The sequence below is a fragment of the Lutra lutra genome, chromosome 17 (assembly GCF_902655055.1).
Source record: "Lutra lutra chromosome 17, mLutLut1.2, whole genome shotgun sequence".
NCBI lineage: Eukaryota > Metazoa > Chordata > Mammalia > Carnivora > Mustelidae > Lutra > Lutra lutra.
In genome coordinates, this window is record NC_062294.1 from 42,706,960 (window position 1) to 42,731,979 (window position 25,020).

The 25,020-nt window shown below is 38.6% G+C and overlaps 1 protein-coding gene across 1 annotated transcript; it reads left to right on the forward strand.

The window, feature by feature from the left end:
• Positions 1 to 650: 650 nt before the first annotated feature.
• Positions 651 to 18,285, forward strand: ZNF30 (zinc finger protein 30). The gene is given in 14 exon segments (XM_053447811.1): positions 651 to 1,175; positions 7,929 to 8,045; positions 8,048 to 8,096; positions 9,329 to 9,432; positions 16,503 to 16,778; positions 16,869 to 17,012; positions 17,097 to 17,185; positions 17,187 to 17,466; positions 17,469 to 17,660; positions 17,663 to 17,768; positions 17,770 to 17,842; positions 17,844 to 17,991; positions 17,994 to 18,233; positions 18,236 to 18,285. Coding segments are annotated over 13 exon segments (1,842 nt in total). The 5' UTR covers positions 651 to 1,175; positions 7,929 to 7,954.
• Positions 18,286 to 25,020: the final 6,735 nt, after the last annotated feature.

Consider the following 25,020-nt stretch of genomic DNA (forward strand, 5'->3'; position numbering starts at 1 on the left):
GGGGAATCGAAACATTTGTCTCACACGTTTGTCTTACTATTATTAATTGCCACTATTAGTCCTATTGATGTTCGATTTAGTAATATATCTGTAATAGAAAAGTAAACAATTCAGAAGGAAATAATCTCAAATGCCTTTTTTCCCCATATTTTTATGTTAAAATAATAACACAGTTTAGAAGATACTATTATGGTTTGGGGAGGTCTGGTACAGCAGTGTCCTGGGTTGGCTCTCTACGTTGGGCGTCAAGTGTCGGGCGATCGTGAACTCCTGAATCCTCTGCCTTCCCTGGTCGGGTCAGGTACTTCTTCGCCTCCTTTGCGCCGCAACCACCAGCCCATCAAACTTCTCCAGCCCGAAAATTTGCAGAATCAGGTCCAGAATCAGATCCCGCTTTCAGCTCAGAAAGAGCCTATGCCTGCGTAATCCCAGGACCGACGGGAACTCCCAGAAATCTCCCGGGCGCGGAGTGGGCGGTCCTTATGGGCGGTGGGCCGCATAGCTTCTACGGTTTTACTGCCCCAGACTACATTTCCCACAGGCTACTACAATCAGACCGAATCAGCCTGGGACTACATTTCCCAAAGGCTACCGGGGCAACCCGGACCTCCGCCTTTCCCTTCGGCGGTTTTGTGAAAACCAAATTTGGAAGTGTGTGAGGGAAAAGTCAACACCCAGCCTCACCCCGAGGGCCCTGCAGACTCCGACCCGCCCACAAGGCAGCGCGGACTTGTGTGAAGGAAAACAGTGGGTGCAGGGCGTGCGAGGAGGGGCCGGCCGGCGCTGCCCCCGTCCCCAACGCGTGTGTGTGCGGGAGTAGCGGGTTGCGGGCGGGCGCTTGTGTGGTTCGGCAGAGGGCTGTACCCCGCGGAGGCTACGGGGTCGGGGAGGGAGGTGCCACCGTGAGCCGTGTTCTAGGTTCCTGCTGCCTCCTGCTCCTTTCCTCTCGCAATCAAGTGGTCGGCCCTAGACAGACGGTCGCCAGAGGGAGGTAATGGAGCCTTTGCAGGAAAGCTTCCCAGCGGGAAGGCCAGGCGCTGATCCGGAGATGGGAATTTTAGAGCCTTCAGCTTCTCCAAGAAAAGCTCCCGAGAAGACTGGATGGGAAATCCCCAGAGTGGCATTCCCTCCCGAGAGGGTTCCCCGGTGGGGACCTCTGTGAGGGCCTTTCACAGGTTTGAAAACCACAGCATTCCCGCATCGCTGACCGCAGACACCCGCTTTGCTTTCACTTAATGAGCAAGTCAAGTGTTAAGGGCGAAGAAGGGTGTGAGGTCGCGTTAGATCTGGCAGAGTGTTTTCTGAGTCATTCTAAACTCCGAAAAAGAAAGGACAGTCGTCTTACAGGTCTCTTCTCCAACTCTGTTACACTCTCCAGAAGAAAAACCCAAAACAGGTTGTGGTTGTTGCACATCCAAAAATTAAGATTTAGGCGGGTCTTGTGTTTCCTTTTTGTTCTCTAAATTGTCTTATGAGTACATTTGTTTTCCTTTGCCAGAGGTGCTCCACGTAATTGTGACCTGCTCTGTGTCTTCTTTCCAATGAATGATGGGGTCCTTAGAGAGGGATTCCCCCTCCCTGTGGCCCCTTATCCTCTCTTTCTACCCAATATTCTCTTTACCATTTTAGTTGTTATTTCTCACTACTGAATACAAATAATTTACATCTTATTCTGTGATCCTTTTTCTAAGCATTGTGATAGCAGGTTGTAGAAATACAACTTCTTTTTTTTTTTTTTAAGATTTTATTTATTTATTTGACAGATAGAGATCACAAGTAGGCAGAGAGGCAGGCAGAGAGGAGGAAGCAGGCTCCCTGCGGAGCAGAGAGCCCGATGCAGGGCTCAATCCCAGGACTCTGGGATCATGACCTGAGCCGAAGGCAGGGGCTTTAACCCACTGAGCCACCCAGGTGCCCCTAGAAATACAACTTCTGAAGTTTGCTTTCAGGGCTTTATTTTAGACTTTTATAGAGTAAAAAGATTAGTATTGATATTTGGTTGGCATACTACTGCTGCTACATACTTACCTTGTCCCAAGGCTTCATTGTCAAGTTCAGCAAGATAGGCATTGGTTTAATAGTTTCAGTAGCATATAACAGTCCTCTTGCATGTGAAACTTTTAGAAGTAGGAATGTGATCGTAGGTTTGAATGTATTGGTAGATCTGTATCCTAAGTCATTTGTTTTATTTTTTTTAATTTTAACTTTTAAAAGATATACATTACTTATATGAGAGAGAGAGAGAGCAAGCGTGGACACAGAGGGAGAGGGAATAGCAGACTCCCCGCGGAGCAGGGAGCCTAATGCGGGGGTCAGTCCCAAGACCCTGGGATCATGACCTGAGCAGAAGGCAGACGCTTAACTGATTGAGCCACACAGACACCCCTAATTTTAATTTTTAAAAAGTTTTAATTTTTTTTATTTGCTAGGCCTTGTTTCAGATTTGACAGCAGAATTTGTTTACATATCATTGGACAGTGAGAGGCGGTGTGGTACGCTGTTGAAGAGTATGAGTTCTGAGTCTTAGATTCAAAGCCAGATGGCTTTGATTCTTGGCTCTGCCACTACTAGATGTTTATAGTCTTTACACTCTGCACACCCTGTTTCCTAAATCTTTCACATGGATACAGCAATAGTTCCTGCTTCATAGGAATATAACAAGGATAAGATGTATTAATATGTGCAAAGTTCCTTAAAACAATGTCTGGAACCTAATGAGCGCTCAGAAAGTATTAACTGTTCATCATTGGTGATTCTGGGTCATTCCTTTCAGAATTCAATATATGTGTATTTTTCTGGAGAAAAACATTGTGATTTATTCAATTAACAAAGGTGGCATATGCGATACAAATATTTACAGCCGTTAGTGTGCAAGCAAAGATTTTAATAGCTGGGAATGAAAAAAGAAGAAGCTTGAACCTTCAGCCCTAGCTCCCCGTCTCAGGACAGGGATGGGGGAAGGGACTGGAAAATGAGTTAATAATCGATCATGCCTATGTGATGAAACCACCATAAAGATCCCTAACGTACAGGGTCTGGAGAACTTCTGGGCTGGTTAGCACATCTGTGTGCCAGGAGTTTGGCGCACCTGTCCATCTCCTCAGAGACAGAAGCCCCTGCACTTGGAAGCTTTCCAGACCTCACCCTGTGTATCTCTTCATCTGGCTATTCATCTGTATACTTTATCATATCCCTTAATGTATAATAAACCAATACATTTAGTGTTTCTCTGAGTTCTCTGAGGTATTCTAGAAAATTTTTGAACCTGAGGAAGAGGTTGTGGGAACCCCAATTTATAGCCAGTTGGTCAGAAGTACAAATGACAACCTTGGACGTGTGGTTGATTTCTGAAGTGGGGACAGTCTTGGACTGAGCTCTTAACTTGTGGGATTTGATGCTAATTCCAGGTAGATAGTGTTAGACCTCAGAGCTGAATTAAACTATAGGGCATCCAGCTGGTGTCAGAGAATTGATGTGTTTTTTAAAAAATGCGTAGTTGGTATCAGAAGCACTGTGAGAGTAGAGGAAACCAATGCATATTTTCTAAATACAGACATAATAATAATATTTTGGTGTGCATTTTCCCCTCCCCATTTTTTTGTTAGCAGATATATAGGGTTTTATTGTATCTGCAGAATACAGTCACACTAATTGATTATGTAAAGCAGCAAAGACTCTTCAACTCTTAGACTCAATGTTGTTTGTATGCAGCAGGAAGAAGAGAGAAGCACTAGTGATCCTCTTGTTTGAAAAACCTTATCAGTATTTACACCTTATGGGATTATAGCAATGTCATATAAAAATTATAGGTGCAGGTGAAAGGACTTTCCAAGGATCTGTTGTACAAATTACTCTTCCAGTGACAAATTTATGTAAGAAAAGAGAGTAGATGATAGCAGTTATAAACATGTGTACCAATCTCCAAGTTGCACAGAAAGAACAGGATTCAACCTTTGTTTGTTATTTCAGTTTTGCATCTTATTACACAATGTGCCTCTCTGTCATTTCTTTTCTTTCTTTCTTTTTTTTTTTTTAAGATTTTATGTATTTATTTGACAGAGGAGATCACAACTGGGCAGAGAGGCAGGCAGAGAGAGAGGGGGAAGCAGGCTCCCCGCTGAGCAGTGAGCCCAACAAGGGACTCGATCCCAGGACCCTGGGATCATGACCTGAGCCGAAGGTAGAGGCTTAACTCATTGAGCCATCCAGGCGCCCATCTCTCTGTCATTTCTATATAGAGAGAAAATTTGAACATCAGAGAAATCTTTCCTGCTATTTTTTAAAAGAAAAGTTGCAGTCTTAAGGTCAGGATCTATGTATTTTTGTTAAAATTATAATAAAACATACCGGAGAGAAGTAAAAAATGGAAACAAATTATGTCCTTTATAAAAATGAAATGAGGGAGATGTCATGTTCTTCAGTAATAATAAAAGCTAATTCATATTAAGCCATTATTCTAGTAAGTGTTATAAATGGATTTTCTTACTTATTCTTCAAGATAACCATATGTAGTAGTTGATATTCTTATCCCCATTTTAATGATGAGAAAACTGAGCCACTGAGGTATTAGTAAATTCCTGATCAATGTCTTCAATATTTTCTCTCTCTCATGTCTTGACATCATTCTGAGGCCACAAAAGACGTTCTGGTGATATGGCTTCTTTTTCCTTTAGAATGTGGGAATGTTTTAACATGGGCGGTAGACCTGAATAAACACTTTCCAAAGAAGACATACAGATGGCCAGCAGACACATAAAAAAGATGCTTAGTTTAAAAAAAAAATGCTTAGTATCACTCATCATCAGGAGAAAGGTAAATCAAAACCACAATGAGACACCACTTCACACTGTTAGAATGGCTATTATAAAAAAGACAAGAAATAACAAGTATTGGTGAGGATGTGGGGAAAAGGGAAACCTCGTGCACTTTGGTCGGAATGCAAACTGGTGCAGCCACTGTAGAAAGTGTCCTGAAGTTTCCTCAAAAAGGTAAAAATAGACCTACCCTACAACCCAGCAATTCCACTTTGGGTATTTACCCGAAGAAAGCAAAAACAAAATTTGAAATAATATCTGCACCCCTGTGTTCATTGCAGCAGTATTTGCAATAATTAAGATATGGAAACATCCATCAGTAGAGGAATGGAAAAGGAAGATGTAGTACATACATACAATGGAATATTACTCATCCATAAAAAAGAATAAAATCTTGCCATTTGTGACAACATGGATAGACCTACAGGGTATTATGCTAAGTAAAATAAGACAGAGAAAGACAAATGCCATATGATTTCACTTATATATGTTGAATATAAAAAACAATCAAGCAAACAAAACAAAACAGAAACAGTCTAAAAAATACAGAGAACAGGGGCACCTGGGTGGCTCAGTGGGTTAAAGCCTCTGCCTTTGGCTCAGGTCATGATCTCAGGGTCTTGGGATCAAGACTTGCGTGGGGGGGGCGGTGTCTCTGCTCAGCGGGAAGCCTGCTTTCTCTTCTCTCTCTGTCTCTGCCTGCCTCTCTGCCTACTTGTGATCTCTGTCAAATAAATAAACAAATAAATAAATAATCTTTAAAAAAAAATACAGAGAACAAATGGGTGGTTGCCAGAGGGAAGGAGAGAAGAAGATGGGTGAGATAAGTGATAGGGATTAAAAGATACAAACCTCCAGTAAAATAAGTAAGTCACAGAGATATAGAGAATAGAGAATATAGTCAATAATATTATAATAGCTTTGTATGGTGGCAGGTGATAGATATATTGGGTGATATTTCATAATGTGAATAAATGTCAGGTCACTGTGTTGTACACCAGGACTGAAACTAATATGTCAACTCTACTTCAAAAAAAAATTCCAACCAAAAGAAAAAAAAAATGTAGGAATGTAGGTAGGAGAATCTGTTCAAAGCAGAACTGCACAGGCCTATATTAAATCCAGATCAGCCTCCCCAAAAAGGGGAGGGCCTGACCAGAAAACCTGCCGACATGTCTAACCCTGGCTTCCGTGAAGGAGCACTGTTGTTCTGCATCCATCTGTATGCAGCTTTCACTGGGGTTTGGATTTATCCAGAATCCCTCTGTTCTCCAAAATTTTATGTGAGGGTGGTTATAACATCATTTGGAAGCCAGAGTGCAGGGACAGGAAGGTTTATTGGTTGAAGTTACTGGGAACATGAAATCCTCCTTTTCTTCTCTCAGCACTGGATTTTCTAGAGTTTGAACTTCCCTGGTAGAGGAACCCCCTGGGAAGACTGATCGGTTCTTACATTTCTAAAAGCATGGCCCATATAAGTTGTTTCTCTGTGAAATATTGGATTTTTAGACTACATAGATATTTTCACGAAGCACCATCTCATTATCTGCTTGATTCCTCCTCATCGAAACAGTGTCAAAAAATAATGGCTTCTTCCTTGTGAGGTCTCCTTCTCTACTTGGTGTTGGTTAATTCATTGAGCAAATTACTGAAAATGTCATATGTGATAAGTCTTTGCAGAAGACTGTGATGGAACAGTGAAGATGTGAAATCTCATGAATTATTTGAGCTCCCTGTGTCAGTGGTTTGGTGAGTTTAAGATATTGGCCTCCTTTGTCCATACAGCAGAAGATTTAACATTTTCCACAGACCTGCTAAGATGGGATTTTGTACTGATTGGTCTCAGTCTTACCATGATGAGCTCTTGCGCTCTCTGAGGCTTTTAGGGACACATTAGGGCCATAGCTGTGACATGGAAACATTGATAACCATCATTCTTGCCAGGCGTGTGAGAGTAGCAGTAGGTCAATTTTGTGGTGGAATGGGACCTGTCAGACTTGGGTGATATTTGTTTGATTCTGAATCATCTTCACCGCGATCCACTAACTGAAAAAAACAGCAAAAGTGTTGAGTGAGGAATGAGCTTCTTATCATAAATTATAGATTAACGTAGATTACCTGAATTGGAGAAATCAGAGACATTTGGTTGAATCATTTAAATCTAAAATAATGACTAATTTTGATATATACTCACAAGAAGTACTTTGATGCCATCATGAAAATTTTTTTATTGGGGCACCTGGGTGGCTCAGTGGGTTTAGCCTCTGCCTTCGGCTCGGGTCCTGACCTCAGGGTTCTGGGATCGAGTCCTGCATCGGGCTCTCTGCTCAGTGGGGACCCTGCTTCCCCCTCTCTCTCTGCCTGCCTCTCTGCCTACTTGTGATCTCTGCCTGTCAAATAAATAAATAAAATCTTTTAAAAAAGAAAAATTTTTCATTAATATAAGGAAAAATGTTTATGGTATGATCTGACAAAATAATCCCGAAACTTGAGAAATTAACAAATTTCTGTAATAATCTATTTTCGAAAATAAGGATTTTATGCTTGAAACAAATGACTATTTCGGGATGCCTGGGTGGCTCAGTTAGTTAAGCGGCTGCCTTCGGCTCAGGTCATGATCCCAGCGTCCTGGGATCGAGTCCCACATCGGGCTCCTTGCTCGGCGGGGAGCCTGCTTGTCCCTCTGCCTCTGCTGCCCCTCTGTCTGCCTGTGCTCGTGCTCTCTCTCTCTCTAACAAATAAATAAATAAAATCTTTAAAAAAAAATAAAAAGAAAAAACAGCTATTTCTCTTAAAGAGAAAATATTGTACAGATTAATATTTCTTGAGAATTTATTAGGTTAGGTACTGAGCAGACAGTGTCTTTGTGTATGCTGTTTTATTTAACAGAGGAACTTGGATTATTTTATCAATTTTGCAACAGATCTGGAGTACCGTGGTATCCCACAACATAAAGAAAACTTTGTTTATAGCAACAGGCTTCTTCCAGAATATGCAGTTATTCTGATTCATTTGCTTCTGATATCTTAAGCTTCTAGCCTATTTGATTACTCTGTGATTGCTCCCTTGCCACATGGAAACTTATTATCTCCTCTTCTTTCATCTTGAAAACAGTTTTTTAAAAATTTCACCAGACATACATGGGTTTGCAGTTTGAGGGAGCAGTGACATTCTGGGATGTGGCTGTAGCCTTCTCTCAGCAGGAGTGGGAGAGTCTGAATTCTGCTCAGAGGCACTCGTACGAGATGTGATGTTGGAGAACAAGAGTAACTTGGTCTCACTGGGTAAGTTTACCTCTCTCAAATAAATTAGAATTCTTCTATCCAAAATGCTTTCTTCATCAGACATTTTAGGGCTATCTTAAGAAGTGAATGTAATTTCTTCCCTCTTTCCCCAAAGAAATGGTTTGAGCTTTGTTAGGCTGGAAAGGACAGAATGGCAGGATTAGAACTCTGGGGTGTTTATTGCATAAACATTGACAAAAGCGAAATTTCCTATTATGTTTATGCTCAAAATTGCTATAAATGCACTATTACTATCTGACCCAACTACAGGCAAAACAGCAAGACACAGAGTCCTGATTTGTCGTATCTGAAGAGCCTGCACAGCTCATACAGTGGGGGGTTGGATCAACAAATCATGTAAGCCTGAAGGGACCTCATTTTCTTTCTTATGAAACAATTACCTTGATTTTGTGGTTAAAATTTATAACTCATGAACTGTGCATTTCAGATTAAATGAGTATCCTATAGATAGAGATGTCTTAAGAAACGTCTTGGTTTTTCTCCTAGAAAAATAACAGTAATAATGTTAACTCCTGTTGCGCTTACTATGTACCAGTCACTATTCTAAGCTCTTTGAATATTTGTATCTGATTTGTATTAACTGTTTTGTCTCCTCACAACCACCCTATGAGATAGGGACTATTTTTAATGGTTTTTTATTTATTTATTTGACAGACAGAGATCACAAGTAGGCAGAGAGGCAGGCAGAGAGAGAGGAAGGGAAGCAGGCTCCCCGCTGAGCAGAGAGCCCGATGTGGGGCTCAATCCCAGGACCCTGGGACCATGACCTGAGCCGAAGGCAGAGGCTTTAACCCACTGAGCCACCCAGGTGCCCGAGATAGGGACTGTTTTGATAACCATTTCAGATGATAGTGCTGAAACGCTGAGTTTAAGTGAGTTTCCCAAGGTCACTAGCTGGTAGGAGGCAGAAGCAGGAATTTGAACCCATGCACTCTGGTACCAGAGTCTGTGTTTTTAATTATAAGGTCATGCTTTCTGTCAAGACTCAGGTGAGAGAGAATGAGAGAGAGAGAGAAAATAGATTTCACTAAAAATAAAATCTTTTGACCATCTATTTGGATTCTTGAATCCCCTTGCTCTTCCCAGAAGTACTTCTCAATGTCATTTTGACCTTTAGTTTATTCCAAGTTTAACCTAAGCTCAAAGTTGTTTTTTTTTTTCATTCATATTTTATTTCTTTTCTACATTGTATGGCATTCTTATCTTATAGGCTGGACATTTCCTTTATAAACTACATGCGATTACTTTATTGAAACACTAGAAAGAGCCGTGGATGATAGTGAGGAAAGATCAAAGAAGACCATACACAGATGAGTAAGAGCGGGTCAGCTAGAGAAGCTCTCACGACTGGAGGTAACCCATGTGGTCAGGGAGTAGACACATCTCTGAGATGTTGTTTGTAACTCTCCCTTCTAAGGCTCGAGCAAGGCCTGCATAGAAAGCCTGAAACTTGGGAAAAAGATGAATGTCTCACCAGAATATCTAGAAAAACTTCATCTTTACCGATTTTATCATCCCTCACCTTCTCATATTTCCCTTATGAGATCTTATTTGGTCTATTATTTTCCCAGTGCAATATTTCAGCTATATATTTTTTAAAAGATTTTATTTATTTATTTGACAGAGAGAAATCACAAGTAAGCAGAGAGGCAGGCAGAGAGAGAGGAGGAAGCAGGCTCCCTGCTGAGCAGTAAGCCCGATGTGGGGCTCGAACCCAGGACCTGGGATCATGACCTGAGCCGAAGGCAGCGGCTTAACCCACTGAGCCACCCAGGCACCCCTCAGCTATATTTTGAATTGAACTGCTTTCAACTCCTCTTCTGCATTTAGAGTTATTTGTATATTCTGAGGTGGTGATAACTGAGCAGAGACAAGAACAAGGAGGGCTTAGGCTGTATAATTATATAGAACATTCCAGGCAGAGTGAATGGCAAATGTGTATTCCTTGAGGTGAGAATGAGCTTTGTATGATTCAGGAGCAACGAGCAGAGTGGAATACAATTAATGAGGGGAGAGTAACAAGAAAAAAGGGGGGATATCAGAAGGGACCAAGTCATGTATGTTTTTTGGTTAATTATCAGGAACCTGGATTATTTTCTGAAAGTAACTAGAAGCCACGATCTAATTTATATTTTTCTGATTTTAAAATTAAAAAAAATTTTAAATGAGATAAAAACTAGAAAGTCATATTAAGATATATAGCTTAATGAGTTATTATAAGGCAGATACCCTTAAAACAGTACCTAAAGCAAAAAATAATAATTTCAGGGGCACCTGTCTGGCTCATTCAGTAGAGTGAGCAACTCTTGATCTCGGGGCTGAGTTCAAGCCCCATGTTGGGTGTAGAGATTACATAAAAATAAAATCTTTAAAAAATAAACAATAAAAATAAATTAAATATAAAATAATTTCAGGTTTATGGAGAAGTTGCAGAATCATACCAAGAATTTTCATATTCTCTTCACCCAGATTCTCCAAATGAGGAGATAAAACTTCTCCAACTACCCTTAAGCTTTTTACCTGCCTCTACCTAATCACAACCCTTTGTCCTCCCTCCCTGATAGATCACTTCCAGCAACATCAGACCTTACCAAGCACCGCAAACCTCACTATTGGTTTCACTACCTCTCCTCTGATTAGCCTGCTAACCTTTTGGATGAATATCTGCTGGTTATTTTGAAGTCCTCAGGTCTGCAGATTCCCTCCATTGCTTCCCTCTGCTTTCTCCTGCACAGAGGCATAGAGGGTGGACTGAACGGGGACAAGGGTAAGAACAGGAAAAGCTGTCAGGAGGCCAGTTCTGTTGTGCAGACAGGGAGTGACGTGGTTTGGGTTAGAATGCTTGTGGTGGAAAGTGGTAAGAAGGTATGGCACTCATAATGTATTTTGAACATAGAACAACAATATGCTGGTGATTTATAAATGGGGGCGGTGGCAGAGATTTATAAATGGGGGAAAAGGATGAGCAGGTTTTGACCCTAGCAGGTGAATAGTGACACAGCTGTCTAAGATGGGAAAGAGAGAAAAGAGCAGGATGGGGAGCAAATCTAAAGATGTGTGCTCTGATTATGTGAATCTTGAGATGGCTGTTAATCATCCAATTAGAAATGCTGACTAGGCTGTTGAATATGCAAGCCTGAGCTCAGGGAGACTATAGGCTCACACAGCCATTGGGTTTTATTGGCATATGGCTGGCATTTTAAGCCAGGGGAGTACATGAGGTTTCCCAAAGGGCCAGTGCAGATAGAGGAGTCTCACAGTTCATCTAATAGAGAAGCTACAAAAGAGACTGTTGAGAAAAAGCACATTTTAAGGCAGAATTAAAACAGGAAAGTGGGGGGCACCTGGATGGCTCAGTGGTTAAGTGTCTGCCTTTGGCTTAGGTCATGATCCCGGGGTCCTGGGATCGAGCTTCACATCAGGCTCCCTGCTCAGAGTGGAGCCTGCTTCTCCTTCTCCCTCTCCCACTCCCTGTGCTTGTGTCTCCCCCCTCCCCCGCCTCTCTCTCTGTAAAATAAGTAAATAAAATCTTAAAAAACAAAATGAAACAAACAAACAAACAAAAAAAAACACAAAAAAACCCAGGAAAGTGGTACCACCAAAGACAAATGAAGACAATGTTTCAAGGTGGACGAATGACCACTGAACCATGAGTTAAAGCAAGAAATGAGCATTGGCCTCACTAGTTGGCCTTCCCAGAAGGGGAAATCCTCAGTGGCATCAAGGAGTGAAAGCCTGACAGGAGAGGTTTAAGCAGAATGAGGTAAGGCAGTGATGAGAGTGAGTACCACAGTTCTGTAGACGAATTGCCTATGAAGAGATGGGCTTGGTTGGGACATGGGGTTACACCTGCATGATTGATGTTGGGAATGGTTCCACAGTGGTAAACATGGATGAATGAGGAGGACATTATTGTGGAAGCGGTGGCCTTGAGCTGGGTGGGTAAGATGGTGGAATCGTGTGCATATGAAAAAATGTTGACAATGGATATAGATGTAGATAACTTAATTGATATAGTAGAGGAACGAATATGTATCTTTTATCTTGTGTTTTCTCAGAGCTATAAGAAGAAAAATTATTACCTGAAAATTAGTGAGGGGAGGTATGAAATCTTTGTTGTTGAGTTTACTCATGCTTTACTGACTTACTCCCTTTTTGACCATTGTCTCTTATGCAGCCAGCAGTGGTGGTGATAATAGCAGTTACTTATTGATTCTATACTCTATGCCTGACCCTGTTCTAAGCATTTTACACGTATTGCCTTATTATTCTCACAGCAACATTGTGAGATGTTTTTCAGATTGCTATCAATATTTTATATCTGAGGGAACTAAGACTTGGGATGATTAAGAAATTTTCCTAATTAGGGAGCTAGTTAGGACTAGAATTTAGACAGAATCTGGCTTATCTTTAAAAATCACCGTGCCATTCTGCATTTATATATTCCTTTAGCTGAGATTGTAAACAAATATGTACAAGGTTCTTAATTGATGGTTTTATAAAACTATTTATTTTGAAATAATTCCTAACCAGAAAATTTGTAAGAATAACAGAGAACGTACATGTGCCCTTTACCCAGAGACTGTTAAAACTTTATATATTTGCTTTTTATAATTCTCATTCTGTCTCTTTCCCTTGAAATGACTTCACCTTTACCCTAAATGTTTCACTGTGTATTGCTTTTTTTCTTTATTTTATTTTATTTTAGAGAGAGAGAGAGAGTGCGAGTGAGCCCATGAGCAGGGGGAGGGGCAGCAGGAGACGGAGTGAGAAAGAATCCCAAACCGACTCCTTGCTGAGTGCAGAGCCCAACTCGGGGCTCAGTCTCACAACCCTGAGATCATGACCTGAGCCAAAGCAAGAGCCAGATGCTTAACTGACTGAGCCACGGAGGCACCTCCTCAATGGTATCCTTTATAGAAAAAAATATAGAATAGAAATATAGAAAAAAATTCAACCCAGTAGCCAAGACAAAAATCATGAATTTCACTTAATAGACTTCTTTCTTTAATCTTTAATTTGAAAAAACTTCTTGGTCTCTCCTTGCCTATGACCTTGGCATTTTTGATAAGTACATGTCCTTTGCATATTATTCTTCAATTTGAACAATATTTCATTTGTTAATACAGTGTGAATCCAGGCATTCTTACTGTATTCATTTGGTTGTAATCTTCTATCATTTTGATATTCAAATTGTCTCATATTTGGCAAATGGGAGCCTCTTCATGGTAGCCTCTGTGTTCTTTTTTACTTAAAACTTACAATGATATTTAGTCTTAATATGTGAGCTAGAATATGTAACTAAGTGGCATTCACAACTTAATAAAAACAACTTAAATTCTCTAGTAGGATATGGAGATGTAAGCGAGGGCAAGAGATGTAGACGCTGGAGTCTGCTGAGGAGAGATGGCCCATGAGTGGCTGGGAAGGAGGAATGTCTTAGAACAAAGTGTAGTGTCTTAGAAGTGAAGAAAAAGATCGTATCTTTTTGATAAAATGAAGGTCTTTTGCAACATTTCAAATACAGTTCTATGGTTGAAAATCATATAGTTAGGAGGATGAACTAATTCTTTTTCATTTAAAAAGCAAACAGAAGAAATTCAGCTTCTTTTTTAAAAAGTTGATAAAAGTTCTAATAGAAAATGTTCACATTTGACGGAAAGGGGGAAAAAAAGGAGAGAGGAAAACAAACCATGAAAGGTTCCTAAAGATAGAGAACAAACAGGGTTGATGGAAGGAGGTAGTTGGGGAATGGACTAGACAGGTGATGGGTATCAAGGAGGGCACTTGTGATGAGCACTGGTTGTTGTATGTAAGTGACAAATGACTGAATTCTACTCCAGAAACCAATATTGCATTATACGTTAACTAAGTAAAAATTTAAAATAAGAAAAGAATGGAAAATGTTTGTGTTTAAAATTCATAATTTTTTCAGAGTCTGTAATCATTTGCCTTTAAAATTTTTATTTAGTTTAAATTCTGTGTCACATATTTTGGTGGGCCCCCACTTATTTTTTTTTATATTGACACTAACTCTCTATTTATTCCTATAATAATTCAGTATTTGATTAGAATTGATTTTCAGAAATGGAAATTACCTGAAGAAAAAAATCTTTAACACATATTTCATAGCTCTTTTCTGTATTATATATTTATCTTTGTGTATTAGTTTTTGCCATAATAAATTGCCACAAATTTGTAAATTAGTTCTATAACAAATTACTACAAACTTTGTGGCATAAGACAACAGAAATCTACTGCCTCACAATTCTCAAAACCAGAAGTTTGAAATCAAGAAGTCAAGGGCAAGCTGTCTCTGAAGGTTCCAGGGGAGGATCCTTTTTTGCCTCTTTGTAGCTTCTGGTGATTTCTGGTAGTCTTGGCAAGTCTGGTAGTTTGTTTTGGTTTTTTATTTTGCCAGCTGAATTAAAATCCACAAAAAGTTGAAAGAGTAATATAGCAATCCTTAAAACCATCACATAGATTCACCAATTTTTAATATTTTGTTACTTTGCTCTGTATCTATATAAAAAAGTTTTGCTGTTACCATTTAAGTAAATTGCATAAATTATAACATTTCATCGCTAATACTTAAGAATATCCTAAGAATAAGGACATTATTCTCATAACCAGTGCCTATGAGAGGGTCATCTTAGGCTCAAATGAACATTCAGACTAAGACTACCTTTTGTGATCTTGGCTTTAACTACTCAAAAAATACCACAAAGCAGGAACACCAGCATGTTGTTACTTCTGTGTTCAAAATATGTTATGAGTGCTATACCTTCTCACCACTTTCCACCACTAACATTCTAATCCAGACCACCATAACCCCCAGTGCACTACAGAATTGGCCTTCCAACGGGTTTTCCTATTTTCTCAGTCTGTATGCAATTTGTCTCTCAGTGGTCTTTTTTTTTTTACCATAAACAATATTAGTAAGATAGTACACCACATACCACTTTGTCATCTAGAATGTAATGCAAGCCTACACGGATAAGCCAGGTTAATGTCTCCATCTTAAATCAACTAATTTGTAACCTTAATTACATATCTTTTGGCATTTGATGCAACATATTTACAGCTGTGATGTAGGCAAAGGTCATGAAGGCCAAAATATCTACCACAGGTAGGTTTGGGAGACATAAGTTAAACTTTTTGACAAAGAGAGATAATTGTGTAATTGAGAACAGGTAGGAATTATAAGAATTAAGGGTTAGAACAGAAGATAAAGACATGAACATCCTCAGGCAAGCAATTTACAGTACTCCTGATAAAGTGACACTTTATCTTAAATGTATATAGGATGAGAAAGATCCCGTCTGCAAACAACACATGCCAAAGAATTTTGGGGAGATGACATCACCTGCAGATGGAACCAAAAGATGAGAAAATTTCTGACACATTCCAATTGCTGAAATGGGAAAGTGAGGTAAATAAGGAACAAAGAAAATTATGACTTAATATGAGGCCTGATAGGTAAGCAGGGACCATATTAATGAAAGATACATGGATTTTATTTGAAGTGTAAACAGAAGCCACAATGGGGGAATGAAATTTCATCTGTTTCAGAACCATTCATAAGAAATGTTAAACATGGGGCGCCTGGGTGGCTCAGTGGGTTAAGCCGCTGCCTTCGGCTCAGGTCATGATCCCAGGTCCTGGGTTCGAGCCCCACATCAGGCTTTCTGCTCAGCGGGAAGCCTGCTTCCTCCTCTCTCTCTCTGCCTGCCTCTCTGCCTACTTGTGATTTCTCTCTGTCAAATAAATAAATAAAATCTTTAAAAAAAAAAAAAAAGAACATTATAAAAAAAAAAAAAAGAAATGTTAAACATATCAGTGCCAAGGAACTTGCCTCGTGTATTCTGATTTGGGAGGTCTGAATGGTGCTGGAATACCAGTTTCTCAAAGAGCTCTTCAAAGATTCTGATCCACGCATCAGAAGTGAAACCTATTCTGTCACCAACCTTAGTATTTAAATAAACTCTTCATTAATCTTTGCATTTCTCTTTGGGTTTGGGTTTGTTTTTTTTTTTTAACAGTACTAGGTTGTTTATTTCTTTTTTTTTTAAGATTTTATTTATTTATTTCACAGAGATCACAAGTAGACAGAGAGGCAGGCAGAGAGAGAGGAGGAAGCAGGCTCCCTGCTGAGCAGAGAGCCCGATGAGGGGCTCGATCCCAGGACCCTGGGATCATGACCTGAGCTGAAGGCAGAGGCTTTAACCCACTGAGCCACCCAGGTGCCCCCTAGGTTGTTTATTTCTAATAGATATTTTCAGTGTGCACCTTTTCTTCCATAGGAATCTATATTCCTACATTTTTTTCATATAGGAAAACAAAATATTTGGATTTTTTTTGTGTGTGTTTTTTCCTTCAGATTTTCAGCTGAAGGAGGATACAGTCAGCTCTAAAGAAATGATCACCATTGAGAAGTGTCCATCTTTTGCTCTGCATCAGAGAATGCTTAATAGAGAGCACTCATGTTAATGTCAGGAATGTGGGAAGACTTTTTGTCAAGGCTCAAACTCTGTTCAACATGAGAGAACACATTCTAGTGAAAAACCCTGCAAACGTAAAGAATGCAGGAAGAACTTTAGTAATGGACATCAACTCATCATACATCAGAGATTTCATATCGGTGAGAAACCTTATAAATGTAAGGATTGTGGGAAGACCTTTGCCACCTTTTCATACCTTGTTCAATGTCAGAGAATTCACACTGTTGAGAAACTCTATGAATGTGAAGATAGTGGGAAGGCTTTTATTAGAGGCTTAGCCTTTATTAAACATGGGAGAATTCATAGTGGTGAGAAACCATATGAATGTAAGATATGTGGGAAGACCTTTGGTAGTAGCTGTCAATTTACTATACATCAGAGTACTCATAGTGGTATGTAACCATACAAATGTGGGGAATGTGAAAAAGCTTTTATTAGTAGCTCATACCTTGTTCAGCATCAAAGAATCCATAAAGGTGAGAAACCCTATGCATGTAAGGAATGTGGGAAAGCTTTTATAGTGTGTGGAAAGCTTCATCAGCATCAGAATCTTCATACTGGAGAAAAAACCTTTTGTATGTAAAGAATGTGGGAAGGCCTTTAGTACCTTCTCATACCTTGTTCAACATGAGCGAATTCACACTGGTGAAAAACCCTATAAATGGAAAGAATGTGGGAAGGCCTTCAGTAGTAACTCACCCCTGGTTAGACATCAGAGGAGTCATACTGGTGAGAAACCCTATGAATGCAAGGAATGTAGGAAGGCCTTTATTGTGTATCGACAACTTACTCGACATCAGAGGATTCATACCGATAAGAAACCTTTTGAATGTAAGGAATGTGGGAAGGACTTAGACTTAGTTCATTTCTTAATGTACATCAGAGAATTCATGCAGGGGTAAAGCCTTACGAATGCGAGAAATGTGGGAAGACCTTTAGTCATGCCTCATACCTTGTTCATCATGAAAGACTTCATATAGGTGAGAAACCCTCTGAGTGTAAGGAGTGTGGCAAGGCCTTTAGTTCAGGCTCGTACCTTGTTAACACCAGAGGATTCATACTGGTGAGAAACACTTTGAGTGTAAGGAATGTGGAAGGGCTATTATTAGTTGCCATCAACTTACTGTACCTCAAAGGGTTCATAGTGGAGAAGTCCTATGAATGTAAGGAATGTGGGATGGCCTTTAGAGTACATGTACATCTCACACAACAGAACAGAACACAACAACATTGACATGAAACCCTATAAATGTGAGGAATGTGGAAAAACTTTCAATTGTGCCTCATACCTTGTACAACGTGGAAGAATTCATACTGGTGAGAAACCCTATGAGTGTAAGGAGTGTGGTAAGGCCTTTAGTTCTGGCTCTTACTAGTTCAGCATCAGAGGATTCATACTGGTGAGAAACCTTATGAATGTAAGGAATGTGGAAAGGCCTTTCCAATGTAAGGACAACTTATTGGACATCAGAGTGTTCATACTGGTGGGAAACCCTTTGAATGTAAGGAATGTGGCAAGATCTTTAGACTTAATTCGTTCCTTAGTGAACATCAGAAGATACACACCAGTGAGAAACCCTTTAAACGTAAAAGATGTGGGAAGACCTTTAGATATAGTCAGCCCTTAAAGTACATCAGAGAAATCATATGTATGTAAAACCCTAAGAATTTAAAGAATTTGGAAAGTCCATTATATATGGCTTAAACATTGTTCAGCATCAGAGAATGCATTATGCTAATGAGAAACATGGATGTTAAAAATCTTGGTAGGCCTTTAGAAAATATCTCCCATTAGAGAATTCATAGTGGAATTTAGAAAACATAAGAAAGCCTTTATTTGTCATTCTTGTGTATATGATATCTGAATCCAAATACTCTGGATTATGGCCAATTCAGAAAAGGTGGGAAACATCAATACAGCATGGATAGCATGAAATTTTATATGACATTTCCTGATATGGCTGAATGAACAAATGAATAAAAAACCTTCCAGTTACTCTTAAATCACTGCTGAACATGAAATTCATCCTGATTTCTTAAGAACAGTTAACTATATATTGGAAAGCCTGCCATAGCACAGATGTCAATTCTCATCATTGTCATGCCACCACCTTCAACCTGTTTGGCAGTAGGCCCCTTACTTTTTATTTCAGGGCATTGCTTTAAGATGGTGGTGATTGTAAAAATCTATGCTCATTATTTATTATTAGCATTTTTTTTAAACTGCTAATGAAATTTTGAATGTAAGACCCTGCAGGAGTAGTTAATTTAGAAATGCCCTTATATTTATATATCCATTGTACAATTTTGGATAACTCTTTCTGGATAAAACTTCATAGAAAAAAAGAAACATGAGAGGATATTCATTTAGAACTTATCCCTTAAGTTGAATCAAACAATTCTTGAAAGATACCCAGGCTTTTAATGTGTGTAAAGTTGTTGAGAATAACCTATATAATCTACATTCTTTATCCAAAACTCAGCATAGGTTCAAAATTAATAATGGGACAGAAAAACGTCCCCTTGGAAATTTCTTTTCTAACGTTTTTTTTCATAGAAATTTCAACATAGAGAAAAGTTGAAAGAATAGCAAAATTGCCACCATCTTTGGTAACATTTTGCCTTATTTATTTTATCTCTATATATTTTTAAAGATTTTATTTATTTATTTGACAGAGAGAAAGATCACAAGTAGGCAGAGAGAGAGGAGGAAGCAGGCTCCCAGCCGAGCAGAGAGCCCGACTCAGGTCTCGATCCCAGGACCCTGGATCATGACCTGAGCTGAAGGCAAAGGACCCAACCCACCAAGCCACCCAGGCGCCCCATCTCTATATTCTTATCTTTCCATGTGTACGTGTTTATTTCTACATGTAAGAGGAAGTTGTTGACTTTACTCCTAAATGTTAGCCTTTTACCCTAGAGTCCCACCTTTTTTACATGAGTTTTTGGGAAAAGTGCAAGGAAGTCATATTAGAGAATGCCTCACATTTTCTTTGTTTCCTCACACTGTCACCTAACTTGTCTCTCCACCCAGATTTTTTTCCAAATTGGAAGTTACACATTTCGTTGGGTTCTGAAGAACACTTCCAAGGTAATTCTGCATTTTTTGTAAACACATCGGTGTTTCCCATAATTAGTAATACTACGTATTGAAGCTTTGGTAGGGTCGTCACCGCTGGAACTTTCCATTGTATAGCTTCTTTTGCAATTAATCATCTGAATAGTGATATGTTTAACATCTCAATTTGGGAAGTGATCACGTGTATCCATAAGTTTAGGATTAAAGAGAGAACCAAACATTATGAAATAACGTTCTACTTAGAGAAGATAATGAAATGCCTGTGTATCAGAAATTTTGATATGAGGCCAGAACTGTAATTGGAACATTCATTTTTAAAAAATTTTTTGTTTATTTATTTTGAGAGAGAGAGAGAGCTCATGAGCATGAGTGGGGGGAGGGGCAGAAGGAGAAGCAGACTCCACACTGAGCAGGGAGCCTGACGTGGGGCTTGATCCTAGGACTCTGGGATCACTGCCTGAGCTGAAGGCAGACACTTAACTAACTGAGCTACCCAGGTGTCCCTGGAACACAAATTTTAAAAATAACAAAGTTGGGATGCCTGGGTGGCTGAGTCAGTTAAGTGGCAACCTTCAGCTCAGGTCATGATCCCAGGGTTGTGGGATTGAAACCCGCATATGGCTCCTTGCTCAGCAGGGAGCCTGCTTTTCTCTCTGCCTCTGTCTGCCACTCTGCCTGCTTGTGTTCTCTCTCTTTCTCTGACAAATAAACAAAATCTTAAAAAAAATCAATTAATTAAAAGCTTACTGTCACAGTGTATGCAATGAATAAAGCTGTTAAGGGACAATCATACACATTTGTTCTAGGACAAAACTCAACAGTATGAGTTTTGAATTCTTGAATTCTCTCTCCCATTGAATTGCCTTTTGAAAATTAGTAGACTATGTAATATTTATTTCAGAATATTCTTCTATACCATTGTACCATGTGTCTATCATTCTAACAATACCAAAGAGTGTTGATTACTGCACATTTCAAAACTGCTACTGCTTTGTTGAAAATCTTTTTCTTTTTTTTTTTTTTTAAGATTTTATTTATTTATTTGACAGACAGAGATCACAAGTAGGCAGAGAGGCAGGCAGAGAGAGGAAGGGAAGCAGGCTCCCTGCGGAGCAGAGAGCCCTATGCGGGGCTAGATCCCAGGTCCCTGGGATCATGACCTGAGCCGAAGGCAGAGGCTTTAACCCACTGAGCCACCCAGGCGCCCATTGAAAGTCTTTTTCAATTACATATTTTAAAATCAGTTTGTCAGTTGCTATGGGGGAAAATGTTTTGGGGGATTATAATGTGGATTGTATTAAATCTACAGATCAATAGGGAGATAACTCACATCTTAACATTGTTGAGTCTACCAATTCATGAACATGTTTCTTTTTATTTAGGTCTTTAATTTCTCTTAGCAATGTTGTATAATACTCAGTCTTCTTCATATTTTGTTAAACTTATCCTTAAGTATGTCATAATTCTTGAGGTTATGATAAATGCTGTTGTTGAATACATATAATATATATAAAGGTGAGAAGTATTCCTTGTGGGTGAACCACAATCTGTTTGTCTATTCACCAGATAATACCAGTTTTGGTTGTTTCCAGGTTTTGGCAATCATGAGTAAAGGCACTGCTCTCACTTTTGTGTGGACATTTTCATTTCTTCAGGTAAATACGTAAGAGTAGATGTGGTGTCATATGGTAACTATATGTTTTTAACTTTAGGAGAAATTGCCAGGCTATTTTCCAAAGGAACTGTACTAATTTGCATTCCCAACATAGTGTGAAAGTTCCAGTTGTTACACTGTTGTCTATACTTGGTATTGTCAGTTTGTTTTTGTTTTCAGGTACTCTAATAGGTGTCTGATAATACCTCACTGTGTTTTTAATTTGCATTTTCCTAGTGGCTAATACGTTCACCACTTTTTTAAGCAATTATTTAACATCCACATATCTTGCGAAGCATTTATGTATTGGGCGGTTTGTTCTCATACTGTTGAGTTTTGAAGAGTTTATTGTATATTCTAGATATAAGCTCTTGGTTAGATGTATGATTTATAAATATATTTTGTCCAATCCAGTTTGTCTTTTTATTATCTTAACTGTTGTTTATAGAGCAAAGGTATTTAATTTTCCATGTACTCCCATTTTGTCGGCTTACCTTATAGATAGTACTTTTATCTAAGAACTCTTTGCCTAACCCAAGGTCATGAAGATTTTTTCCTGTATTCCCTTCTCAGAGTTTTTTGTTTAGCATTTTGTGTCTATGATTCATTTTGAAATAATTTTTGTGTAATATGTGCGGTTACAGGTTGAAGTTCATTTTTTTTGCATTTGAATGTCCAATTGTTCCAACACCACTTGTTGCAAAGGTTATTCTTTCTTTATTGAATTGCCTTTGAACTTTTGTCAAAAATGAATCTTCCACCTCCCAGTAAATATTATTATGCCTATGACTGGTCCAAGGAAGATAAGATGTATCAGAAAAATGTTATGAATAATGATTGAGACCATTCAACAACTTCTGATTCATTTATAACCGTTTCCTTCTTTGATTATATATTTTGGACTCCATGGGCTCCATAGTATTTATGTTGGAGCCCCAGCCTCCATCCAGACCCTCCCCTACCATGATGGCCACTCACATCATCATCTGAGTTTTTTTTTTTTTTAAAGATTTTATTTATTTATTTGTCAGAGAGAGAGAGGGAGAGAGAGCAAGCACAGGCAGACAGAATGGCAGGCAGAGGCAGAGGGAGAAGCAGGCTCCCTGATGAGCAAGGAGCCCGATGTGGGACTCGATCCCAGGACGCTGGGATCATGACCTGAGCCGAAGGCAGCTGCTTAACCAACTGAGCCACCCAGGCGTCCCATCATCATCTGAGTTTTTATTCTCCATTTATCTTTTCCATTTTGCTACTATATAGTACTCATTTTGATGGAGTTTGAATGTTTCCTTTCTGTGTAAACTATACAACATCCAAAAATATGATATAGATACTGATATTTGGTATTATCCAGATGAAATGATGGTACCCAACACAACTCTACCATAATTAGAAGCACACAGTTTCAAGTCAGCAGTGTTAGTGTCTCATTTTTTCCCATGTTTTCTAAAATTAAGGCATAACTGACATATAATATTACTTTTGGGTATGTAGCATAATGATTCAACATTTGTATATACACTGTGAAATGGTGGCTATGTCTAGTTTCCTCCTATCATCATATAAAGCTACATAGATCATACCATATTGTTGACTGTAGCATTATGCTGTATATTACATCCCCATGACTTATTTTATGACTAGAAATGTTACATCTTGACCTCCTTCACCCATTTTACCTACCCCCCTCTGGCAACCACAAATTTGTTCTCTGCATCTGTGTTTTGTTTTTCTGTATTCCACATATAAGTGAAATCATACGGTATTTGTTTTTTCCTGATTTATATCACAATATAATACCCTCAAGATCTATCCATGTTGTTGTAAATGGCAAGATTTTATTCTTTTTATGGCTGAATAGTATTCCATTGTATATAAATACCACATTTTCATTATCTCTTCATCCATTGATTGTTCCCATAATAATACTGCAATGAACATAGGGGTACATATATCTTTTTGAATTAGTGATTTCATTTTCTTTGGATAAATATCTAGAAGTGGAAATGCTGCATTGTATGGAATTTATATATTTCATTTTTTGAAGGAAACTCCATACTGTTTTCCACGGTGGCTACACCAATTTACATTTCACCAACAATGCACAAGGATTCTCTTTTCTCCACATTCTCATTGAAACTTGTTAATTCTTGTTTTTTTTCCTAATAGCGATTCTGACAGGTGTAAGGTGAGATCTCATTGTGGTTTTGATTTGCATTTTCCTGATGACTGGTAATAAACATCTTTTCATATGCCTGTGGACATATGTCTTCTTCAAACCTGTATGTCTTCTTTGGAAAAATCTCTGTTCAGATCTGCCCATTTTTAAATTGGATTGTTTTTTGCTACCTAGTTGTATGAGTCCTTTATATATTTTGGATATTAACCCCTTATCAATGAGTCATTTGCAAACATCATCTCCCATTCAGTAGGTTGCCTTTTTATATTGTTGATGGTTTCCTTCATTGTGCAGAAACATTTTAATTTATCTAGTCCCATTTGTTTACTTTTGCTTTTGTTGCCATTGCCTCTGGAGTCAGATCCAAAAAATACCTCCAAGAGCAACATCAAGGAACTTGCTGCCTTTTTTCTTCTAGGAGTTTTATGGTTTCTCACCTATTATTCAAGACTTTTTAATCCATCATGAGTTAAAGTTTGTGAATGGTGTAAGATAGTGGTATAGTTTCATTCTTTTGCATGTCGTTATCTGGTTTTCCCAGCACCATTTATTGAAGAGACTGTCTTTCCCCAATTGTTTATTCTTGGCTCCTTTCTCAGAACTTTAATTGATTGTGTATGCCGGATTTATTTATGGGCTCTCTATGCCATTACGTAGGTTTTTGTATCTGCTTTATGCTAGTATCACACTGTTTTGATTACTGTAGCCTTATAATACAGTTTGAAATCAAGAAATATGATGCCCCCAGCTTTTTTCTTCTTTCTCAAGATTGCTTTGGTTATGTAGTACAAATTTTGTGGTTCCATACAAATTTTAGGATTGTTCTATTCCTATGAAAAATGCCATTGGGATTTTGATAGGGATTACACTGAACCCATAGATTGCTTGGCGCAATATGGACATTTTAACAATATTATTTCTTCCAATCCATGAGCATGAAATAACTTTAGATTTATTTGTCTTTGATTTCTTTTATCAATGTCTTTAAAATTTCAGTGTAAGGATGTTTCACCTCCTTGATTAAATTTACTGGTTGTTTTATTCTTTTTGATGTAATTGTAAATGGGATTGTTTTCTTAATTTTTTCTTTCTGACAGTTTGTTAGTATATAGAAACAACTGTTTTATTATTTTGTATCCTGCAACTTTACTGAATTTATTAATTCTGATAGGGTTTTTTTTTTAATCTCTAGGGTTTTCTATATATAAAATTTTACTGTCCACAAATAGTGATAGTTCTATTTCTTCCTTTCCAGTTTGGATGTCTTCTATTTCTTTTCTTTACCTCACTGCTCTGGCCAAGACTTGCAATAGTGTATTGAATAAAAGTGGAGAGAGTGAGCATTCTAATCTTATTCCTGATCTTGGAGGAAAAGCTTTCAGCTTTTCACTGTTGAGTATGTTTGCTGTGACTTTGCCATAAATGGCCTTTATTATGTTGAGATTGATCACACTATACCCACTTTATTGAAAGTTTTTTTTTATCACA